Here is a 23,937-nt window from a genome sequence, read left to right as displayed (position 1 = left end):
CATGGATAGGTGACGCTCTGGTTCGGGACCCTTCTTCCAGACTGATTTGCTTTGGGACCGGCCTGAAGAAGGGTTTCGATCCAAAACGTCACCTATCCATGTTCTCCACAGATGCTGCCTGACCCGCTGAGTTACTCCAGCGTCTTGTGTCTATCTTCGGTGCAAACCAGCATCTGCAGTTCCTTCCGACACAGGAGGTTGTGGCTTCTGGTTACTTGATCAAAAACACAACCACACTCCAGCAAAGGATCAATTGTAACCAGCGTGAGATCAGATGACCCAAAGCAATTCCACACGAGAGTGCGGTGTGTCTTTGAACAGCAAGGTGGCTATCAGAGCTACCATCACCTCCAGACCACCCTGTATCAAGCCTACACATAGGAAGCGTGGCTTGTACTCTTACTGCCTGTAGCTAAGAGTGGAGAGCACAGGAGAAAGAGTGCGAGAGTAGGAGGCATCCATCCATATCCTGAAGATACGCTGTTTGGAAGGGTAACAGTCCACCGTGCATTGCCCCTAGTGTGGGGTGCAGAGCAGGAGAACCCAGGAGGGAGGTGGTGGGCACCTGGGAATAAATGTGGGGGAATGGAAACAATGCGAATACTTTGAGAGGTGGCATACACTTGATGGGACAAATGGCCTGATTCCTTACTTTAGACTTTGGAGATACAGCCCTTCGGCCCATCGAGAGAGTCCGCACCGACCAGCGATCCCCGCACACTAACACTATCCCACACACACACACACACACACTAGGGGACAATTTACAATCTTTACCGAAGCCAATGAACCGACAGACCCGCACGTCTTTGGAGAGTGGGAGGAAACGGGAGCGCCCGGAGAAAACCCACGGGTTGAACGTACAAACTCCGTACAGACGTGGTCAAGATGGAACCCGGGTCTCCGGCGCTGTGGGCCAGGACAGCTGTTTGCGTCTTATGTCTCGGCGGGTTTGAGGGTCAGCCGGTGCCAACGTCGGCTCGCGCGGCGCGTGACTTACCGTGCATGGAGGCTGCACCCAGGGCTCGCCGTCGATCTGCATTGGCAGCAGTCGCTTTGTCCTGCAAGAGAAGCAGACGGGGTCACGAGCAGGCAAGGTGGCGGAGTAATCGGGAGGAGGGGAGCTGGCGGCAAACGGCGGTGACGTGCCGCGCTCTTACCTGATGGTGACCTCGCTGCACTGAGCCAGCCGTCTCCCCGCGTTCTTCAGCCCAGCGTAGATCTGCCCCATCTCAATCACCCCTTCCAGTCCCACCACCTCCAGCAGCCGGTCACTCAGATCTGCAACGGAGAAACAGTGCAACAAAACAGTGTCCTATAACGATGCCATGGGAACACTGCTAAGGAAACCCAGATGGTGTCGTGCTAGTAACATGTTTGTGGCTGCAGGAGTCAGTACTGATGGCCCTGTCCCACGGTACGAGTTCATTCCAAGAGCTCTCCCCAAGTTGGCCCTGAGTCGAACTCGGAGATTTACGGCAATGGCCCACTCGTCAGTACTCGGGGCTCTCGTGGACATTTTTCAACATGTTGAAAAATCTTCACCAGTCTTCCCGTGCTCACCTGCCGTTAGCGAGTCTTCCCGAGTACCTGCCGTTAGCGCTAAGAGACGTCCCCGAGCTTTCCTCCCGAGTTTATCGCGTTTCCCGAGCACCTGCCGTTAGCGTTACGAGCCGCTAAGAGACGTCCCCGAGCTCCGACGTACCCGCGACGTACATTCTACATGCTTACCACGAGTTTGATTTTTTTCTTTTTTAACTCTTGGAATGAACTCGTACAGTGGGACAGGGCTATAATGCCCCCGTCCCACTTGGGAAACCTGAACGGAAACCTCTGGAGACTTGGCGCCCCACCCAAGGTTTCCGTGCGGTTCCCGGAGGTTTTTGTCAGTCTCCCCTACCTGCTTCCACCACCTGCAACCTCCAGCAACCACCAAAAACCTCCGGGAACCGCACGGAAACCTTGAGTGGGGCGCAAAGTCTCCAGAGGTTTCCGTTCAGGTCTCCTAAGTGGGACAGGGGCAGAACTCTTTCTTGGATTCATCAGTCGTCCTTACCTTGCACGCATGACTTCAAGGCCTCTGGGTCGGTTATGGCTGCGTTGGTTTTGTTCGGCAGGTGCTTGGTCTCTCCTCGCTTGTTCTCGCCCCATAAGTTGGAGCCCCCGTGCATGCTGGGGATGTTCAGGATGGCGATCCCTTCCAGCGACAGGTTGCTCAGGTCGATGAGTGTCCCAGAGCACTGCGGGGGGGGTGGGGGGGAGGGGGAGAGCAAACGTCGTTCAGCATTCAGCATTGTCGGAGGAACAGCCCGCTCCCTGGAGGAGCAAGGGACCTCCCAAGTACAAGCCCGTGGGTAGTTCCAACAATGTACCTTGCCTGACCCACGGCTGTGGACACTAAAGTGGGCGGTGTTGTACCTTATGACGAAGGTTGTCAATAGACAATAAACAATAGACACTAGCTGCAGGAGTAGAGGCCATTCGGCCCTTCGAGCCAGCACCATTCGCCATTCAATATGATCATGGCTGATCATCCCCAATCAGTACCCCGTTCCTGCCACTTCCCCCCATATCCCCCGACTCCGCTATCTTTAAGAGCCCTACCTAGCTCTCTCTTGAAAGCATTACAGCTCTCAAAGAGTACAGCAGGATCTTGATCGGTTGGGCAGGTGGGCTGAGGAATGGGCGATGGAATTTAATACGGGGAAAGCTGGGAAGTCTAAAGGGCCTGTCCCACTTTCACGACCTAATTCACGACCTCTGCCGAGTTTGCCCTCGACTCATACTCGCAGCATGGTCGACACGAGGTCGTAGGATGGTCGTGATGCTAGTCGTAGGTACTCGTGGCATCGTAGGTCGGGGCGTTTTCCTAGATGAAAAATGTCCACGAGTAAAAAAGGTCGTGAGCTAGGTCGTGAAAGTGGGACATGCCCTTAACATGGGCAGGATCTACGCAGTGAATGGCGGGGCTCTGGGGAGGTTTGTAGAGCAGAGGGATCTAGGAGTGCAGGTGCATGGTTCATTGGCAGTGGCATCACTAGTGGATAGGGTGGTCAAGAAGGCTTTCGCCAGTCAGAGTATTGAGCATAGAAGTTGCAGGGGCATGTTACAGTTATACAAGACGTCAGTAAGGCCACATGGAGAATATTGTGTTCAGTTCTGGTCACCATGTTGTAGGAAAGATGTCGTCAAGCCTGAACGAGTTCAGAGAAGATTTACCAGGGTGTTGCCAGGACTCGAGGGACTGAGAGATGGGGAGAGGTTGAACAGGCTGGGACTCTATCCCTTGGAGCGCAGGAGGATGAGGGGTGATCTTCTGATTCTGATTCTGATTCTGATTCAATTTTAATTGTCATTGTCAGTGTACAGTACAGAGACAACGAAATGCATTTAGCATCTCCCTTGAAGAGCGACATAGCAAACGATTTGAATAAAAGAATAATAAGTGTCCGGGGGGGGGGGGGGGTGATTGGCAGTCACCAGGGTACGTTGTTGAGTAGAGTGACAGCCGCCGGAAAGAAGCTGTTCCTCGACCTGCTGGTTCGGCAACGGAGAGACCTGTAGCGCCTCCCGGATGGTAGGAGGGTAAACAGTTCATGGTTGGGGTGAGAGCAGTCCTTGGCGATGCTGAGCGCCCTCCGCAGACAGCGCTTGCTTTGGACAGACTCAGTGGAGGGGAGCGAGGAACCGGTGATGCGTTGGGCAATTTTCACCACCCTCTGCAATGCCTTCCGGTCGGAGACAGAGCAGTTGCCATACCATACTGTGATGCAGTTGGTAAGGATGCTCTCGATGGTGCAGCGGTAGAAGTTCACCAGGATCTGAGGGGACAGGTGGACCTTCTTCAGTCTCCTCAGGAAGAAGAGACGCTGATGAGCCTTCTTGATCAGAGTAGAGGTATTGCGGGTCCAAGAGAAGTCATCGGAGAGGCGTACAAAATTACGAGAGGAATAGATCGGGTAGATGCACAGAGTCTCTTGCCCAGAGTAGGGGAATCGAGGGCCAGAGGCCATAGGTTTAAGGTGAGGAGGGGGAAGATTTAATAAGAATCTGAGGGTAACATTTTCACAGAAGGTGGTGGGTGTATGGAACGAGCTGCCAGAGGAGGTAGTTGACACAAAGCAACTCACTTCTATCTCCAGAATCTCCTGCAGATTCTTGCACGTGGCAGAGACTGTTTCCGAGGTTGCAAACTCAAAGTACCACAGCTTGTTCTTCATCCTATAAAGAAGAAAATGCCAGAATTGTAAGCACTTGAGCTTTTGCAAGATAACCAGAAGAAGCAGACAGGGTATGTGCTGTGGTCGTTTCAACTGGGGTCCCGCATCTTGGCTGAATTTACAAGAGCATTGTGTTCAATAATAAGGGATGTTGACGTTGCAACACAGACAATACAGTAATGCCCCCTGTCCCACTTAGGAAACCTGAACGGAAACCTCTGGAGACTTTGCGCCCCACCCAAGGTTTCCGTGCGGTTCCCGGAGGTTGCAGGTGGTTGCCGGAGGTTGCAGGTAGTGGAAGCAGGTAGGGAGACTGACAAAAACCTCCGGGAAACCGCACGGAAACCTTGGGTGGGGCGCAAAGTCTCCAGAGGTTTCCGTTCAGGTTTCCTAAGTGGGACAGGGGGCTTAACTGTCCCTTCGGCCCACCGCGTCTATACTGACCTTTAATAGACCCCACAAAATGCTCGAGTAACTCAGCGGGACAGGCAACATCTCTGGAGAGAAGGAATGGGTGACGTTTCGACCCGAAACGTCACCCATTCCTTCTCTCCAGAGATGCTGCCTGTCCCGCTGAGTTACCCCAGCATCTTGTGCCTATCTTTGGCTGAAACCCGCATCTGCAGTTCCTTCCTGCACATGCCGACCTCTATGCTCTTCTAAACAAATCCCATTTGCTCAAATCAGGACCACATACTTCTGCCTAGGAAGGAACTGCAGATGTGCAAGGAAGAACTGCAGATGCTGGTTGAAATCGAAGGTGGACACAAAATGCTGGAGTAACTCAGCGGGTCAGGCAGCCTCCCTGGAGTAAAGGAATGGGTGACGTTTCGGGTCGAGACCCTTCTTCAGACTGAGAGTCAGGGGAGAGGGTAAGTAGAGGTGTGAAAAGGTACAGACTCGCAGCCTCCTTGCTGTCATTGTCAAGTCACAGTTATTTATATAGCACATTTAAAAAACAACTCTCGTTGGCCAAAGTGCTTTACATTTGTTATAAGAATAGTATAATGGACCAACAATGGACCATTGTGGACCATTGTGTTGGCTGTGTTAGAGGTGACAATGACGAGACGGGGTACAGCAAGGAGGCTGCGAGACTTCAACAACCTAGGAGCATAGAAAATAGGTGCAGGAGTAGAGGCCATTCGGCCCTTCGAGCCTGCACCATTCGCCATTTAATATGATCATGGCTGATCATCCAACTCAGTATCCCATCCCTGCCTTCTCTCCATACCCCCTGATCCCTTTAGCCACAAGGGCCACATCTAACTCCCTCTTAAATATAGCCAATGAACTGTGTGTGGCCTCAACTACCCTCTGCGGCAGAGAATTCCACAGATTCACCACTCTCTGTGTGTGAAAAAAAAAGTTTTTCTCATCTCGGTCCTAAAAGATTTCCCCCTTATCCTTAAACCTTTTCCTTGTCCTCACCACCTAGACCCAGTGGTGGTGAAACCCAGGTCACCGGTTCTCCAAGCCCGTTCTGTTCACTGGATGGGGCTGAGAATGGGGTTCACCCAGAGCGGGTCTCAGCTGCCAGCTGCTAGCCTGGCACCATCGCAGCCTGGCGAAGAGCATCGAGATGCACCACAGTCTCGCTCACCTGCTGTTGAACTTCTCCGGGTACTTCTCGCGCATCACGTGGAACCGATGAGCAATCGAAGCGTCCTGTATCAATAAAGAAAGAGATTCCGATTCAACTTTAATTGTCACTAGACCAAGTGCAGACCCGTTGGGTCTGCTCCCCCAATGGTGTGATCCCCCAACCCAATATTCCACCATGCACCCGTCTCCTCCAATGGAACTGAAGCCGTTCTCAAAAGTAAGATTCCAGCACTGCCCTGCCTCTTTAAAAAAAAATCCCTGCCTGCTGCAGCAGTGAAAAGTTCAGTGTTCCTGTCTTGCAACTTTGTTTCGAAGTGTGTTGGAAGGTGAGGAAGGAGCAGCCGTCAACGAATCGAAAGGCAGGAAGGGATCCGTACTGCAGGCGGACTGATTTGAGTTTTATATATATATAGATATATAGATTGTGCAGTGTACAGTACAGAGACAACGAAATGCAGTTAGCATCTCCATGGAAGAGTGACATAGAATATGAGCAATAAATATATATATATTCACCTCCATACAGTCATAGTATTTTTTCCTGGTGGGAGAAGTGCCGGGGGGGGGGGGGGGGGGGGTGATTGGCAGTCACCGAGGTACGTTGTTGAGTAGAGTGACAGCCGCCGGGAAGAAGCTGTTCCTCGACCTGCTGGTCCGGCAACGGAGAGACCTGTAGCGCCTCCCGAATGGTAGGAGGGTAAACAGTCCGTGGCTGGGGTGAGAGCAGTCCTTGGCGATGCTGAGCGCCCTCCGTAGACAACGCTTGCTTTGGACAGACTCAATGGAGGGGAGCGATCGAGGAACCGGTGATGCGTTGGGCGAGAAGACGCCTGCAGTCAGATCCCGCCATCCACCCTATTCGCTTTTGGTTTCGAAACGCAATGCAAGTAGGTGGCTTCGTCGTGCCGGTCTTGTACGTGAAACAATGGAGGACCCGATGTCGGGGGAGTCCAGAACCAGGGGCCACACACACACACACACAGTTTAAGAAGAAGGAGTAAGCCATTTAGAATGGAGACGAGGAAACACTTTTTCTCACAGAGAGTGGTGAGTCTGTGGAATTCTCTGCCTCAGAGGGCGGTGGAGGCCGGTTCTCTGGATGCTTTCAAGAGAGAGCTGGATAGGGCTCTTAAAGATAGCGGAGTCAGGGGATATGGGGAGATGGCCAACACCTGCACCTATTATCTATTGTCTATTGACCCAGCGTTGGGGGGGGGCTGCCATGGGGAAGAACAAATGGGGAACCGGCGGGGGGGAGAATATCGGAGGATCTGGCGCGGGGGAAACCGCCGGCAACTGAGGAGAAACGCAAATGGAACACTCTGCAACTTTGGTCGATGCCCTTTCAGTGGTGACTCTTTGCATACCCCGGACAGGTGTGCAACCAGTCACATGTGGCAATAAAGTACTCATTCATTCATTCATTCATTCATTCTGGTTCAGTATCACTGCCCTCACCTCCCGGAGAAAACAAAATGCCACACAAAACGCTGGTGGACAAAAACGCTGGAGAAACTCAGAGAGCCTACGGAGGGAAGGAAAAATCATTTTTCCTTTGCTCCATAGATGCTGCCTCTCCCGCTGAGTTTCTCCAGCATTTTTGTCTGCCTTCGATTTTCCAGCATCTGCCGTCCCTTCTTAAACACAGAATTATGCTGGAGTAAGTTCAAGTTCAAGTTCAAGTGAGTTTGTTGTCATGTGTCCCTGTATAGGACAATGAAATTCTTGCTTTGCTTCAGCACACAGAACACAGTAGGCATTTACTGCAAAACAGATCAGTGTGTCCATATACCGTAATATAAATATATACACACACATGAATAAATAAACTGGTAAAGTGCAAATAACAGATAATGGGTTATTAATAATCAGAGTTTTGTCCGAGCCAGGTTTAATAGCCTGATGGCTGTGGGGAAGTAGCTATTCCTGAACCTGGATGTTGCAGTCTTCAGGCTCCTGTACCTTCTACCTGAAGGTAGCAGGGAGATGAGTGTGTGGCCAGGATGGTGTGTGGGTCTTTGATGATACTGCCAGCCTTTTGGAGGCAGAGACTGCGATAGATCCCCTCGATGGAAGGGAGGTCAGAGCCGATGATGGACTGGGCAGTGTTTACTACTTTTTGTAGTCTTTTCCTCTCCAGGGCACTCAAGTTGCCGAACCAAGCCACGATGCAAGCGGTCTGCATGCTCTCTACTGTGCACCTGTAGAAGTAACTCAGCGGGACGGGCAGCGTCTCTGGAGGGAAGGAATGGGTGACGTTTCGGGTCGAGACCCTTCGTCAGATCGAGACTCATCCGAGTCCATCGGAAAGACGTCAACTTTCAGGACTTACCACCCCGATGGAGAAGTAGTTGTTAATGATGTTGTGAGGGACAGGATCTCCTTTCTCCTCACTGGACTCGATCACCTCGAAGCTCCATCGATCCAGCAGCGTTGGGATTGCCACCTCGATGTCTTTCAGGATCTTTGTCAGCTTCTCCCCATCGTATCCTGCGAAACAACAGCCAGGCTTTACCCTCCACATCAGACAATCCGCAGCGACACATTTAAACCTCCCCCCTCCAACCACCCCAGAAGGGCAGCGAGACTTTCATATGAAGAAAGACTGGATAGACTCGGCTTGTACTCGCTAGAATTCAGAAGATTGAGGGGGGGATCTTATAGAAACGTACAAAATTCTTAAGGGTTTGGACAGGCTAGATGCAGGAAGATTATTCCCGATGTTGGGGAAGTCCAGAACTAGGGGTCACACAGTTTAAGGATAAGAGGGAACTATTTTAGGACTGAGATGAGAAAAACATTTTTTTTTCACACAGAGAGTGGTGAATCTGTGGAATTCTCTGCCACAGAAGGTAGTTGAGGCCACAGTTCAATGGCTATATTTAAGAGGGAGTTAGATGTAAATGTTAAATGCAACGAATGCATTTTGTTGTCTCTGTACTGTACATTGACAATGAAAATTAAAATTGAATCTGAATCTGATGTGGCCCTTGTGGCTAAAGGGATCAGGGGGTTATGGAGAGAAGGCAGGGATGGGATATTGAGATATTTCCTTCGCTCCATAGATGCTGCTGCACCTGCTGAGTTTCTCCAGCACTTTTTGTCTACCTTCGATTTTCCAGCATCTGCAGTTCCTTCTTAATCAATTAGTCTGGAAACGGTTTGTTTGGCGGCATAGACATGGTGGTCTGAAGGGCCTGATCCTGTACTGCCCTGTGCTCTGTTATTTGATCTATGAACGTGAAGATGGGAAGGTTCATCGGACATTGTGACTTGTCCCTTTCGGGAATGTGTTGGGAATGTGAGGAGAACAAGATTGGGACGAGTGCGAGTAGGTGGGCGACTGTCGGCACTAGAGTCAGGCTTTCGGGCCTGTTGCCGTGCTGTTTACCAGGCCGGTTCTCACCTCCTCCCCACCTCAGGCAGCGGGCCAAGTCATTGCCTGTCCCGAGCGGCAGAATGGCCACGGGGGGCTTGACCGGAAAGTGCATTTTGTCTGAAAGCAAAGGAAAGACAATTGTAACACGAGAGCTCAGTGACAAGCCCAAGATGAGCAGAGGTACGTTGCTGAAGTCAGACAGAAAAAGCTGGAGTGACTCAGCGGGACAGGCAGCATCCGAAACGTCACCCATTCCTTCTCTCCAGAGATGCTGCCTGTCCCGCTGAGTCACTCCAGCTTTTTCTGTCCATCTTCGGTGTATAGACAATAGGTGCAGGAGTGGGCCATTCGGCCATTCAAGCCAGCACTGCCATTCAATATGATCATGGCTGATCTCCAAAATCCGTACCCCGTTCCTGCTTTCCCCCCATATCATATAACAATTACAGCACGGAAACAGGCCATCTCGGCCCTTCTAGTCCGTGCCGAACATGTATTCTCCCCTAGTCCCATCTACCTGCACTCAGACCATAACCCTCCATTCCTTTCCCGTCCATATGATCATGATAAAAACGAACCTGCCTCCACCATCATCACACAAACTCCGTAGTTCCCCCCGTTTCCTGCTTTCAAGTCCCCCCCCTATATCATGTCAACCATATAACAATAACCATATAACCATATAACAACAGCACGGAAACAGGCCATCTCGGCCCTTCTAGTCCGTGCCGAACACTTATTTTCCCCTGCACTCAGACCATAACCCTCCATTCCTTTCCCGTCCATATAACTATCCAATATATTTTTAAATGATAAAATCGAACCTGCCTCCACCACTTCCAGTGGAAGCTCATTCCACACCGCTACCACTCTCTGAGTAAAGAAGATCCCCCTCATGTTACCCCTAAAAACTTCTGTCCCTTAATTCTCAAGTCATGTCCTCTTGTTTGAATCTTCCCTATTCTCAATGGGAAAAGCTTGTCCACGTCAACTCTGTCTATCCCTCTCATCATTTTAAAGACCTCTATCAAGTGTTCCCCTTGACCTTCTGCGCTCCAGAGAATAAAGACCTAACTTGTTCAACCTATCTCTGTAACGTAGTTATCACTTGATTCCGTTAGCCCTCAGAACTAAATCTAAGGGGGCTGTCCCACTTACGCGACTTTTCAGCGGACTGTCTGCCACCTTCAAGCTTGGGGGGCACAAGCCTGAAAAACCGCGAGCTGGGGTGACCGTTAGCGCAGAACACACACACGCACGCACATACGCACACTCACGCGCACACGCACACACACACGCATGCACACACACACACATGCAAACACATCGCAAAGGCGGGGGCCGGGGAAAGTGGGGAAGCGCTGTCTGAAATTCACACGGTGCAAAGCCAAGGTGATACCCGCGATGAACATGAAGGTTAAAGACGGCTAGCACAGTTTACGGTAAGACACTTCTTCAGAAGAGGTCTAGAGAAGGGTTTCGACTCAAAACATCACCTATCCATGTTCTCAAGTCAACTCAAGTCAAGTCAAGTTTATTTGTCACATACACATACGAGATGTGCAGTGAAATGAAAGTGGCAATGCTCGCGGACTTTTGTGCAAAAGACAAACAACAAAACAACCAAACAAATTATAAACACAATCATAACACACATATTCTTTCACATAATAAATAATGGAAGGAAAAAACGTTCTGTAGAGTTAGTCCCTGGTGAGATAGGCGTTTACAGTCCGAATTGCCTCTGGGAAGAAACTCCTTCTCAACCTCTCCGTTCTCACCGCATGGTAATCTCCACAGATGCTGCCTGACCCGCTGAGTTACTCCAGCGCTTTGCGTCTATCTTCAGCCCAGCGAATGTTTCTTGCGCGACCGTGCAGCCGATCAGCTTGCAGTTCTTGGCGCTGTTGGCGAGCAGGTACGTGCCAACGAGGAGTTAAATACCGCCCAGTGCCCAGGGCATTCGGGGGAGTTTGCAGGGCAGGTTAGGGAGCACACCAGCCCCATAGGCAAGGCCTCCCCCTAGTGGCGATGGGTGGCTCAGCGGGACAGGCAGCAGCTCTGGAGTGAAGGAACGGGTGACGTTTGGGGTTGGGACCATTCTTCAGGCCCTCTGCTGCTGCTGCCACACATGCCCACGCACCTTCATCACAATCTACATTGATGCATCTTGGAGAGGGCATCAGGCCGTGGGCAAACCAGCTGCCCTGGTGCAGTTCAATTTAGTTTATAGTTTAGAGATACAGCGCGGAAACAGGCCCTTCGGCCCACCGAGTCCGTGCCGACCAGCGATCCCCGCACACTAACACTATCCGACACACACGCTAGGGGCAATTTACCATTTTACCGAGCCAATTAGCCTGCAAATTCGTACGTCTTTGGAGTGTGGGAGGAAACCGGAGGAAAAACCCACGCAGGGGGAACGTGCAAACTCCGTACAGACAGCGCCCGTAGTCGGGATGGAACACGGGTCTCTGGCGCTGTGAGGCAGCGACTCTACCCGCTGCGCCACGTGGCCGCCATTTTCAAAACGTTACATTCCCTCTGGGCAGCACGTATTTCTAATACACATATGATAGCATTGTTGGGAGGCATGAAAGCATACAATACCAGTGGAGTCTAGAATCCATCCCACAGTGCCGTCGCCTCCACACACCAACACTCGGATATTCGGGACATCCTGAAAGAATTTCAGCCTGCAAGAGAGGGAAGCAGTGCACCGTTACCGAGACTCGAACTGGGGGCAACAGGCACCTCCTGCAGAAATCCCACCTCTTCCGCGGTGGAATTGCTCGGGAAGATTCCCGTTTGCGACCTGGCTCCAGATCTCATACTCGGCCTGGATGCTGGGGCAGAGGGTGGGCGAGGTCTAGAAACTGGGAGCTGCAGGTGCCGGTTCTCAAATTAAAAAAGTGCTGGAGTAAGTGGGGCAGCCACGGTGGCGCAGCGGGTAGAGTCGCTGCCTCGCAGCGTCGGAGACCCGGGTTCGTTCCTGACTACGGGAGCTTATCTGTACGATCTCCCCGTGACCTGCGTGGGTTTTCTCCGGGTGCTCCGGTTTCCTCCCATTAATGGGATTAGTAGCGTCACCGTTAATGTCACGGATATACGGGTTTGTAAGTTAATTGACTTCGCTAAAAACTATAAAAATTGCACCAAGAGTGTGTGTAGGTTAGTGTAGGGTGTAGTGTAGATCAGTGCGGACTCGGTGGGCCGAAGGGCCTGTTTCTGCACTGTGTCTCTAAAGCAAAGTAAACTAAAGTAAAAAGCCCAGCGGGTCAGTCAGCATCTGTGGAGTATATGGATAGTTTCAGTTCGAGACCCTTCTTCAGAATGATTCCAAAGAAGGGTACCGACCTGAAAAGTCATGTTCTCCACAGATGCTGCCTGACCCGCTGAGTTACTCCAGCACTCTGTGAAATGTCACCTATCCATGTTCTCCACAGATGCTGCCTGACCCACTCAGTTATGGTGCAGCAGCATCTATGGAGCTAAGGAAATAGGCAACGTTTCGGGCCGAAATCCTTCTGGAAATAGGCAACGTTTCGGGCCGAAACCCTTACGGGTTTCGGCCCGAAACGTTGCCTATTCCTTCTAGAAATATAGATGCGTTTCGGGCTGAAACCCTTCCAGGTTTCTGCCCGAAACGTCACCTATTTCATTAGCTCCACAGATGCTGCCTGACCCGCTGAGTTACTCCAGCACTCTGTGAAACGTCACCTATCCATGTTCTCCACAGATGCTGCCTGACCCGCTGAGTTACTCCAGCACTCTGTGAAACGTCACCTATCCATGTTCTCCACAGATGCTGCCTGACCCGCTGAGTTACTCCAGCACTGTGGGTTTTTCCCTGTGAGGTCTAACTCAATCCCATTCTCTTCATGTGTGGTTCAGGTGGGACAGGGGATGGGTTGGGATCCTGACGTTTGCAATAATTGATCTCATCAATGCTCCTGCTCCAACAATCTCTCTCTCTCTCTCTCTCTCTCTCTCTCTCTCTCGCTCTCTCTCTCTCTCTCTCTCCGCATCTCGTGTCATAACAGAGACTGCATGAGAAGCTGTAGATAAACATGCAAATGGTTCCTCACACAAAATGGTGGACAGAGGCCGCTCATGGTGGGAGGAAGCGAAAACGCATCTGAGTGAAATGGGATGGAGAGAGACTGGGGAGGAAAGACAAGGAATGGAACCAATCCCAGGTTGCCCCATGCAGAGGGGAATACTTGGGGATAGAAACATAGAAATTAGGTGCAGGAGTGGAGGCCATTCGGCCCTTCGAGCCTGCACCGCCATTCAATATGATCATGGCTGATCATCCAACTCAGTATCCCGTACCTGCCTTCTCTCCATACCCTCTGATCCCTTTGGCCACAAGGGCCACATTTAACTCCCTCTTAAATATAGCCGATGAACTGGCCTCAACTACCCTCTGTGGCAGAGAGTTCCAGAGATTCACCACTCTCTGTGTGAAAAAAGTGCTTCTCATCCCGTTTTTAAAGGATTTCCCCTTTATCCTTAAGCTGTGACCCCTTGTCCTGGACTTCCCTAACATCGGGAACAATCTTCCTGCATCTAGCCTGTCCAACCCCTTAAGAATTTTGTAAGTTTCTATAAGATCCCCTCTCAATCTTCTAAATTCTAGAGAGTATAAACCAAGTCAATCCAGTCTTTCTTCATAAGACAGTCCTGACATCCCAGGAATCAGTCTGGTGAACCTTCTCTGCACTCCCTCTATGGCAATAATGTCCTTCCTCAGATTTGGAGACCAAAACTGTACGCAATACTCCAGGTGTGGTCTCACCAAGACCCTGTACAACTGCAGTCCCTTCTTAAACAACCTATCACAAATTATGTCTTACAGGAGGCCGCAGGCTTGGGAAGAAGTGTTACATTGTCCTGGGAATAGGCTAGAGTTGGTCTGTGAAAGGTCTGTGTGGACTGACACAGTGGCCAACTGGGTCGCTGAGACTTGCCAAGCCGGCTGTCGGCAGACGTCCCCAAGCAACATATTGACTTTATTTTCAGATTTAGTTTAGTTTCGAGATACAGCGCAGAAACAGGCCCTTCGGCCCACCGAGTCCGTGCCGACCAGCGATCCCCGCACACTAACACTATCCTACACACACTAGGGACAATTTACACTTACACCAAGACAATGAACCTACAAACCTGCACGCCTTTGGAGTGTGGGCGGAAATCGAATATCCCGGAGAAAACCCACGCAGCTCGCGGGGGGGGGGGATGTACAAACTCTGTACCGACAGCACCCGTAGTCACGTGTCAATTTGCAAAAGACAACTGCCATTCAGGATCAAGGACCCAACAAGGAGCTCTGAAGCTTGGGAGCATTTACTGGGAATGAAGTTGTCAAAATGACTCGATGTCGCTGCAGGAGGTGACTGGTGTTGCTTGCATGGCACTGAAGACAGATTTACTGCCAGGGTATTTATCACTGTGAGACTTGTGCAGTTTCGAGAGGCTCTGTTGTGTGACCTGTAGAATTGTGTGTTCGAGTAAATAACAGCGCGAAAGAGAAAAACGCAAAACGCCGAGTAACTCAGCGGGTCGGCAGCATCTTTGGAGTCCGTGGTGACCGGGTCGAGACCCTTCCTCCTGAGTGGCAGGGAAACGAGAATATACATGGTGACTAGGGACAATGATAGATAGATAGATTAGATAGATAGACAATGAACCTTTTAAATGAATACAAAGATCTGCAGAAAAGGCAACAATGATTGGCCATTGTGCTGGGCTAGGTGAAAATGAGTTGCGGACAATGAGACTGAACAAGATGACTGTGAAGCTGGTACAACTTGGATGGGGGAGGGAGGGAGGAGGGGGGGGGGGGGGGGGGGGGAGGTGGGGGGATACTACGAGAAAACTCCGTACCGACAACACGACCGGGGAAGGGTTTCAATTTGCAAAGCCAACAACTGCCATGTAAGGATCAAGAACACCCAACAAGGAGCACTGAAGCTTGGGAGCATTACTGGGAATGAAGTTGTCATTGAAACTTGGACTGGGGAGAGGATGTTTCCACTGATGGGAGAGTCTAGGACCAGAGGGCACAGCCTCAGAATTGAAGGACGTTCTTTTACGAAGGAGATGAGGAGGAATTTCTTCAGTCAGAGGGTGGTGAATCTGTGGAATTCATTGCCACAGACGGCTGTGGAGGCCAAGTCAGCGGATATCTTTAAGGCAGAGATAGATAGATTCTTGATTAGTACGGGTGTCAGGGGTTATGGGGAGAAGGCAGGAGAATGGGGTTAGGTTGGAGAGATAGATCTGCCATGATTGAATGGCGGAGTAGAGTTGATGGGCCGAATGGTCTAATTCTACTCCTATTCCTTATGACTTGGATACATATTAGCTAAGCATCTCAAATACAGTACAAGAGTATCGCAGTGGTGCATTAAGAGTCGGAAGCGGGTAAGAAACGCCGCTGAGCCCTTGTCTTTGGAGCATAGTGGGGAACCAATCCTGGCACGCGCCAGTCCTCCCTTGCCCCGAATGCCCGCGTGCTGCTGGCATCCACGTTGCTTGCGGACGGCGGTGAGTTGCTGCCAACTGCATGCCACCACCTTCCCGACCGTTTCCTCCCACACTCCGAAGACGTGCAGGTTTGTAGGTCAATTGGCTTCGGCAGAGACTGTCAATTCTCCCTGGCGTGTGGGATAGTGCGAGCGTGGAGGGATCGCTGGTCAGCACGGACGCGGTGGGCCGAAGGGCCCGTTTCCGCGCTGTATCTCAAACCTACACGAAAGTAAAGGGTCTCGTGGACAGCCAGGAGGTTGCAATCTGATCAGCCCTGATCTTATTAAATGGCAGGGCAGGCTACAGTTACTCCTCATGCCCCTAACACACACACACCATTTGTCCACATGTCACACAAGCAACTGGACCTGTGAATCACGGACCTGTGAATGAAGGACAACATATCGACACAACGTTCTACACTGTCATAGACAGTCACAAAATGCTGGAGTAACTCAGCGGGACAGGCAGCATCTCTGGAGAGAAGGAACGGGTGACGTTTCGGGTCGAGACCCTCCTTCATCTACTATTTTGAAAGTTCTCACAGAGTTCTCCAAATGAATGAATAAGATCAGAGGGGTCCCGGCGTGGGGGGGGACAGCCGAGAGAACAGGGGGGGGGGGGGGGGGGGGGGGGGGGGGGCGGGGGGGGGGGGGGGGGGGGGGGGGGGGGGGGTGGGCATGACGGAAAGAGGGACCATCAGGACTATATTGAACACTTTGTAATGGCCCTGTCCCACTGTACAAGCTCATTCAAGAGCTCTCCCGAGTTTAAAAAAAAAATCAAACTTGAATTAACTCGTACAGTGGGACAGGGCCATAACGTTGTCACTGCCCTTTACATAGCGACTCTTTGCATACCTTGTGCACTGGATCCAAAGCAAAGAATTTCACTGCACCAAGTACATGTGGGAATCCATGGTACATGGTATTGATCGGTCAATCAGATCAGTTTAGTTTAGTTTAGAGATACAATGCGGAAATAGGCCCTTCAGCCCACCGAGTCCGTGCCGACCAGTGACAGTAACACTCTCCGACATTGATACCGAGCCAATTGACCTACAAACCGGCACGCCTTCGCAGTGTGGGGGCAAACCGAAGATCTCGGAGAAAAAACCCACGGGGAGAACGTGCAAACTCCGCACAGACAGCATCCGAGGTCGGGATCGAACCCGGTCGGTCTCCGGCGCTGTGAGGCAGCAATTCTGCCGCTGCGCCACCGTTTCGCCCAAAAGGACAGGGAGCTGCTGGTATTCCTTTGACATGACCCTGTTCACACTCAGAGACGGCAACACATGCTCTCTGTACCTCTCCTCTCACCAGAGTCACAGGGTCATTTCTGGCGCCCTCCATTTTGAGGGCATGCGCATAGGAAATAAAACACTGTGTCGAGAGTTAACGTATCGGCTTCAGGATCTGCATTGTCGCAGGGGATGCAACGGGCTCTGGCTGCAAGCTTTCATTTGCAGATCGCAGACGGGTCTGCCTTTGAAGGGCTGGAGGATATTGCAGGGCCTTTGGGTCAGGCGCCAGTGACATTTTGCATGCAAGCTGCAAGCCTTGCGCGGCACGCCTGCGTGCGAGGTGTTGCTGTTTGCAGCGCCCCGCAAAAATAATGCAGCAGCAGCGCAGATGCAGCACCTGTTGCGCGGCCAGTTGAGCGCATTCAAACTCCCGAGGACTGCATTAAAAATTGCGCATTGCGAATTGAGACAACTCATCTATCACACGAAATACACAGCGGTGGGGTTTGCTGGCTTTACCATGCACTAAACGTCATTCCCCTTTATCCTGTATGTGGACACCTCGATACATAGAGTCACAGAGTGATACAGTGTGGAAACAGGCCCTTCGGCCTAACTCACCCACACCGGCCAACAATGTCCCAGCTACACTAGTCCCACCTGCCTGCGTTTGGCCCATATCCCTCCAAACCTGTTCTATCCATGTACCTGTCTAACTGTTTCTTAAACGATGGGATAATCCCAGCCTCAACTACCTCCTCTGGCAGCTCGTTCCATACACCCACCACCCTTTGTGTGAAAAGGTTACTCCTCGGATTTCTATTAAATCTTTCCCCCTTCACCTTAAACCTATGTCCTCTGGTCCTCGATTCCCCTACTCTGGGCAAGAGACTCTGTGCATCTACCCGATCTATTCCTCTCGTAATTTTGTACATCTCTATAAGATCACCCCTCATCCTCCTGCGCTCCACGGAATAGAGACCCAGCCTGCTCAACCTCTCCCTGTAGCTCACACCCTCTAGTCCTGGCAACATCCTCGTAAATCTTCTCTGAACCCTTTCCAGCTTGACAACATCTTTCCTATAACACGGTGCCCAGAACTGAACACAATATTCTAAATGCGGTCTCACCAACGTCTTGTACAACTGCAACATGACCTCCCAACTTCTATACTCAATACTCTGACTGATGAAGGCCAAAGTGCCAAAAGCCTTTTTGACCACCTTGCGACTCCACCTTCAAGGAACCATGCACCTGTACTCCTAGATCCCTCTGCTCTACAACACTACCCAGAGGCCGACCATTCACTGTGTAGGTCCTGCCCTTGTTCGACGTCCAAAAATGCCACACCTCAAACACTTCTCTGTATTGTAATCATGTGTCATCTTTCCTCTCTCTGGATAGCAGGCAACATAAAAGCTTTTCACTGTACCTTAGGATGAGGGGCGATCTCTCCAGAGGTGCCCATAAGCAGATATAAAATGCATACATGAAACAAATAGAGGTGTATAAAATCATCAGAGGAATAGATCGGGTAGAGTCTCTTGCCCAGAGTAGGGGGAATCGAGGACCAGAGGACATGGGTTCAAGGTGAAGGGGGAAAAGATTTAATAGGAATCTGGGGGGTAACTTTTTCACACAAAGGGTGGTGGGTGTATGGAACGAGCTGCCGGAGGAGGTAGTTGAGGCTGGGGCTATCCCAACGTTTAAGAAACAGTTAGACAGGTATATGGATAGGACAGGTTTGGAGGGATATGGGCAGGTGGGACTAGTGCAGCTGGGACATGTTGGCCGGTGTGGGCAAGTTGGGCCTGTTTCCACTGGATGACTCTGTATGTACCGATAGCTTTCTGGCTTGAGTGCGTTACACAGCACACTCACGGTATGTCATAGAAACATAGAAACATAGAAATTAGGTGCAGGAGTAGGCCATTCGGCCCTTCGAGCCTGCACCGCCATTCAATATGATCATGGCTGATCATCCAACTCAGTATCCCGTACCTGCCTTCTCTCCATACCCCCTGATCCCCTTAGCCACAAGGGCCACATCTAACGCCCTCTTAAATATAGCCAATGAACTGGCCTCAACTACCCTCTGCGGCAGAGAGTTCCAGAGATTCACCACTCTCTGTGTGAAAAAAGTTCTTCTCATCTCAGTTTTAAAGGATTTCCCCCTTATCCTTAAGCTGACCCCTTGTCCTGGACTTCCCCAACATCGGAAGCAATCTTCCTGCATCTAGCCTGTCCAACCCCTTAAGAATTTTGTAAGTTTCTATAAGATCCCCTCTCAATCTCCTAAATTCTAGAGAGTATAAACCAAGTCTATCCAGTCTTTCTTCATAAGACAGTCCTGACATCCCAGGAATCAGTCTGGTGAACCTTCTCTGCACTCCCTATATGGCAATAATGTCCTTCCTCAGATTTGGAGACCCAAAACTGTACGCAATACTCCAGGTGTGGTCTCACCAAGACCCTGTACAACTGCAGTAGAACCTCCCTGCTCCTAGACTCAAATCCTTTTGCTATGAAAGCTAACATACCATTCGCTTTCTTCACTGTCTGCTGCACCTGCATGCCTACCTTCAATGACTGGTGTACCATGACACCCAGGTCTCGCTGCATCTCCCCCTTTCCCAATCGGCCACCATTTAGATAATAATAGATAGATAATAGGACAGGTTTGGCAGGATATGGGCAGGTGGGACTAGTGCAGCTGGGACATGTTGGCCGGTGTGGGCAAGTTGGGCCTGTTTCCACTGGATGACTCTATGTACCGATTGCTTTCTGGCTTGAGTGCGTTACACAGCACACTCACGGTATGTCCCACTCATTCATCATCTCACAAGGCTTCACCTGGTGAAAACTTGTCAAGGCCCCGCACCAGCACCGTAAACCAAACAGGGGTCAAAACACGTCAAAAATAAAGCAAGGCCTGTGCTGAAAACACAGGCCACTGGCATTGAACTCATTGCCGATTCAAAGAGACCATAGTCAACAAAGCCTATGCACGATACATTCCCCTGCGGTGACTGATTAAATCTGAGCAGCGCTTTCAAAATTAATTCAACCTTACCCTGGTTTTGGCCCATCCTTGGCGAGGTTGAAGACTTGTCTTGGGTTTAGAAGGTACTGGAACTTTCGTAAGACTCTGCAAACACACACAGAGATGAATTATTAGCAGCCTGGAATGACCTCGGCAATGGGCTTCAGTCAAACAGATCGCTGAGACATGCCACGCCATGTTTGCGGTGGGTTCCCCGTTTACCCAGAAGCCTTCAGCCTGAGTTTGGACGGGACGCCAACAATGTCCCATCGACACTAGTCCAACCTGCCTGCGTTTGGCCCAAATCCCTCTAAACCTATCCTATCCATGCACCTGTCTAATTGCTGCTCAATAGTCACAATAGGCAATAGGTGCAGCAGTAGAGGCCATTCGGCCCTTCAATCCAGCACCGCCATTCAATGTGATCATGGCTGATCATCCCCAATCAGTACCCCGTTCTTGCCTTCTCCCCATATCCCCTGACTCCGCTATCTTTAAGAGCCCTATCTAGCTCTCTCTTGAAAGCATCCAGAGAACCGGCCTCCACCGCCCTCTGAATTCCACAGACTCACAACTCTCTGTGTGAAAAAGTGTTTCGTCTTCTCCGTTCTAAGTGGCTTAGCCTTTATGTTCTATAGCCCCAGCCTCAACTACCTCCTCTGGCAGCTCGTTCCATACACCCACCACCCTTTGTGTCAAAAAGTCACCCCTCAGATTCCTATTCAATCTTTTCCCCTTCACCTTGGACCTATGTCCTCTGGTTCTCGATTCCCCTACTCTGGGCAAGAGACTCTGTGCATCTGTCTACCCGATCTATTCCTCTCTTGATTTTGTACACCTCTATAAGATCACCCCTCATCCTCCTGCGCTCCAAGGAATAGAGTCCCAGCCTGCTCAACCTCTCCCTGTAGCTCACACCCTCGAGTCCTGGCAACATCCTCGTAAATCGTCTCTGTACCCTTTCCAGCTTGACGACATCTTTCCTACAACATGGTGCCCAGAGAACAATATCCCACAGATGGGGCATATTCCAGCCCTCGGGCTCCTCCCCCACCTCCTTTTTCCTTTCTTCTCCCCGCCACCCCCATCAGTCTGAAGAAGGGTTTCGTCCCGAAACGTCGCCTATTTCCTTCGCTCCATAGATGTTGCTGCACCCGCTGAGGAAATAGGCAACGTTTCGGGCCGAAATCCTTCTGGAAATAGGCAACGTTTCGGGCCGAAACCCTTATGGGTTTCGGCCCGAAACGTTGCCTATTTCCTTCGCTCCGTAGATGTTGCTGCACCCGCTGAGTTTCTCCAGCATTTTTGTCTACCTACAATATTCCAAATGCGGCCTCACCAACGTCTTATACAACTGCAACATGACCTCCCCACGTCTGTACTCAAGGCATCATGAGAGATGCTCTCCCCTTTCTCCCAGCACGAAAATCTACCAAGCCACCCAAGACCACACAGCTTGCCCGGGTGCGGGCATCAGGGTGGCACAATCCATGCCCATGGGCGGCATCTCCAGGGCAAGGGTGGCTCGTGGGGTCCAGCCGTTAGCAGCCGAGCTAAGCGGCCTTCCCCCCCGCTCTGTGGTGGAGGACAAGCAGTCCATGGCAGCGACATGGCGACTTCTCTTACCTCTCGCCCTGTTTCCCTCCGCTCTTCGGGTTGACGAAAACCAGCAGTGGGTGAGTGTCGGGCACTGGGATTATCTGCCAGTGAAACAGAAGAACAGCAGCGATCAGTTCCAGATGCACTTCCAGCCTCCGCTCGCATTCACTCAAGCACGCCAACCTCATCAATGACGACGCGTTTATATTTGGGTCTTGAACACAGCAAAATGACCCCAGGTACTATACAAGGATCTAATCAGAATGGATGGTTATACCGAGCAACGAGACCTGGGTGTCATGGTACACCAGTCATTGAAAGTAGGCATGCAGGTGCAGCAGGCAGTGAAGAAAGCCAATGGTATGTTAGCATTCATAGCAAAAGGATTTGAGTATAGAAACATAGAAACATAGGCAATAGGTGCAGGAGTAGAGGCCATTCGGCCCTTCGAGCCTGCACCACCATTCAATATGATCATGGCTGATCATCCAACTCGGTATCCCATCCCTGCCTTCTCTCCATACCCCCTGATCCCTTTAGCCACAAGGGCCACGTCTAACTCCCTCTTAAATATAGCCAATGAACTGTGTGTGGCCTCAACTACCCTCTGTGGCAGAGAATTCCACAGATTCACCACTCTCTGTGTGTGAAAAAAGTTCTTGTCATCTCGGTTTTAAAGGATTTCCCCCTTATCGTTAAGCTGTGACCCCTTGTCCTGGACTTCCCCAACATCGGGAACAATCTTCCTGCGTCTAGCCTGTCCAACCCCTTAAGAATTTTGTAAGTTTCTATAAGAAAATAAGGCAGATAATTCCACAGATTCACCACTCTCTGTGTGTGAAAAAAAATGTTTTTTCTCATCATTTTTTCTCCAGTGTTTTTGTCGACCTTGTCTTTCCCGCTGACTGGTTAGCACGCAACAAAAGCTTTTCACGGTACCTCGGTACACGGGACAATGAACTGAACCGAAACGGAAACTGAGCTGGGAGGAAAATAATGAGGAAAAGCATAAAGCTCCACGTACGACTGGGATATCAAGATATGCAAAGGGATGGGTCTTTGTGGACCTCTGTGGGGTGTGTGTCTGTGATTGAGTAGCTGAGGTACCTGGAGAATTTTCCCATCAACAGTGGTAATCGGCATCTCCCCATCCAGTGAAGAAGTGTCATCATCTTTCTTCTTCAAGCTGTTCTGCCTGTCCTTTATAAAACGAAGGAAAAGGAAGTCCGATGTGAGGTCAGTGCATGCAAGAGGATCATTCCCCACCCTCCCCCCCCCCCCCAACTTTTCACACCACACCCCAATCTCTGAGGCTTCTGATGCTTCAACATCTAATGCCCCTTGTCCCACTTCGGAAACCTGAACGGAAACCTCTGGAGACTTTGCGCCCCACCCAAGGTTTCCGTGCGGTTCCCGGAGGTTGCAGGAGGTTGCGGGTGGTGGAAGCAGGTAGGGAGACTGACGAAAACCTCCGGGAACCGCACGGAAACCTTGGGTGGGGTGCAAAGTCTCCAGAGGTTTCCGTTCAGGTTTCCCAAGTGGGACGGGGGCATAAAAGGCATAAGTCCACACCGGTGGCGCTGCGGTAGAGTCGCTGCCTCACAGCGCCGGAGACCCGGGTTCCATCCCGATTATGGGCGCTGTCTGTACGGAGTTTGCACGTTCTCCCCGTGACCTGCGTGGGTTTTCTCCGGGTGCTCCGGTTTCCCCCCACACTCCAGATACGTGCAGGTTTGTAAGTTAATTGGCTTGGTGTTGGTGTAAATTGTCCCCAGTGTGGTGTGTAGGATAGTGTTAGTGTGCGGGGATCGCTGGTCGGCGCGGGCTCGATGGGCCGAAGGGCCTGTTTCCGCGCTGCATCTCTAAACTACACTAGACAAGACTGAAGACTTTGTTGATGAGAAGGCGAGTTTAGTTTGGTTTTGTTTAGAGATACATAGATAAGGAAGTGTCCATTCCTTTTGACCTGTTTACACACCTCACTCCTCCTTATCTCTGTATCTTCCTCTCCCCTGACATCAGCCTGAAGAAGGGTCTGGACCCGAAACGTCACCTATTCACTCTCCAGAGAAGCTGCCCGTCCCGCTGAGTTACTCCAGCACTTTGTGTCTATCTTCAATTTAAAGCAGCATCTGCACAGTCCTATCTACTGTCTACGAGGCAGCAGCCCCACCCCCACACGGGCCCCCCTTCGTACTCGGACCACCCCCCTCCCCACCCCCCCACGCCGGGTTCCCATTGCTCCGGCATTTACGCTGCATTTCGCCACCCCGCCTCCCGCCATCAGCACTTAGATCCGTGTTTGAGGAAGCAC

At 51.0% G+C, this 23,937-nt stretch overlaps 1 protein-coding gene across 1 annotated transcript in view; it reads right to left on the bottom strand.

Annotated features, from left to right (window-relative positions):
* LOC129714645 (diacylglycerol kinase beta-like) overlaps positions 1–23,937 on the bottom strand; it is a 45,997-nt gene that overhangs the window by 2,515 nt on the left and 19,545 nt on the right. The window contains exons 3-13 of the mRNA XM_055664364.1: positions 22,731–22,823; positions 21,651–21,724; positions 20,055–20,129; positions 11,815–11,900; positions 9,232–9,321; positions 8,158–8,315; positions 5,824–5,888; positions 4,131–4,221; positions 2,057–2,240; positions 1,161–1,281; positions 1,001–1,061 (exon numbers count right to left, since the gene is read on the bottom strand). Of these exons, the coding sequence (XP_055520339.1) occupies positions 1,001–1,061; positions 1,161–1,281; positions 2,057–2,240; positions 4,131–4,221; positions 5,824–5,888; positions 8,158–8,315; positions 9,232–9,321; positions 11,815–11,900; positions 20,055–20,129; positions 21,651–21,724; positions 22,731–22,823 (1,098 nt within the window). The remainder of the gene's footprint in view (positions 1–1,000; positions 1,062–1,160; positions 1,282–2,056; positions 2,241–4,130; positions 4,222–5,823; positions 5,889–8,157; positions 8,316–9,231; positions 9,322–11,814; positions 11,901–20,054; positions 20,130–21,650; positions 21,725–22,730; positions 22,824–23,937) is intronic.

The sequence above is a fragment of the Leucoraja erinacea genome, chromosome 40, assembly GCF_028641065.1.
Source record: "Leucoraja erinacea ecotype New England chromosome 40, Leri_hhj_1, whole genome shotgun sequence".
Lineage (NCBI taxonomy): Eukaryota > Metazoa > Chordata > Chondrichthyes > Rajiformes > Rajidae > Leucoraja > Leucoraja erinaceus.
The sequence above is the reverse complement of the archived record's forward strand: the minus strand, read 5'-3'. Positions and strand labels throughout refer to the sequence as shown.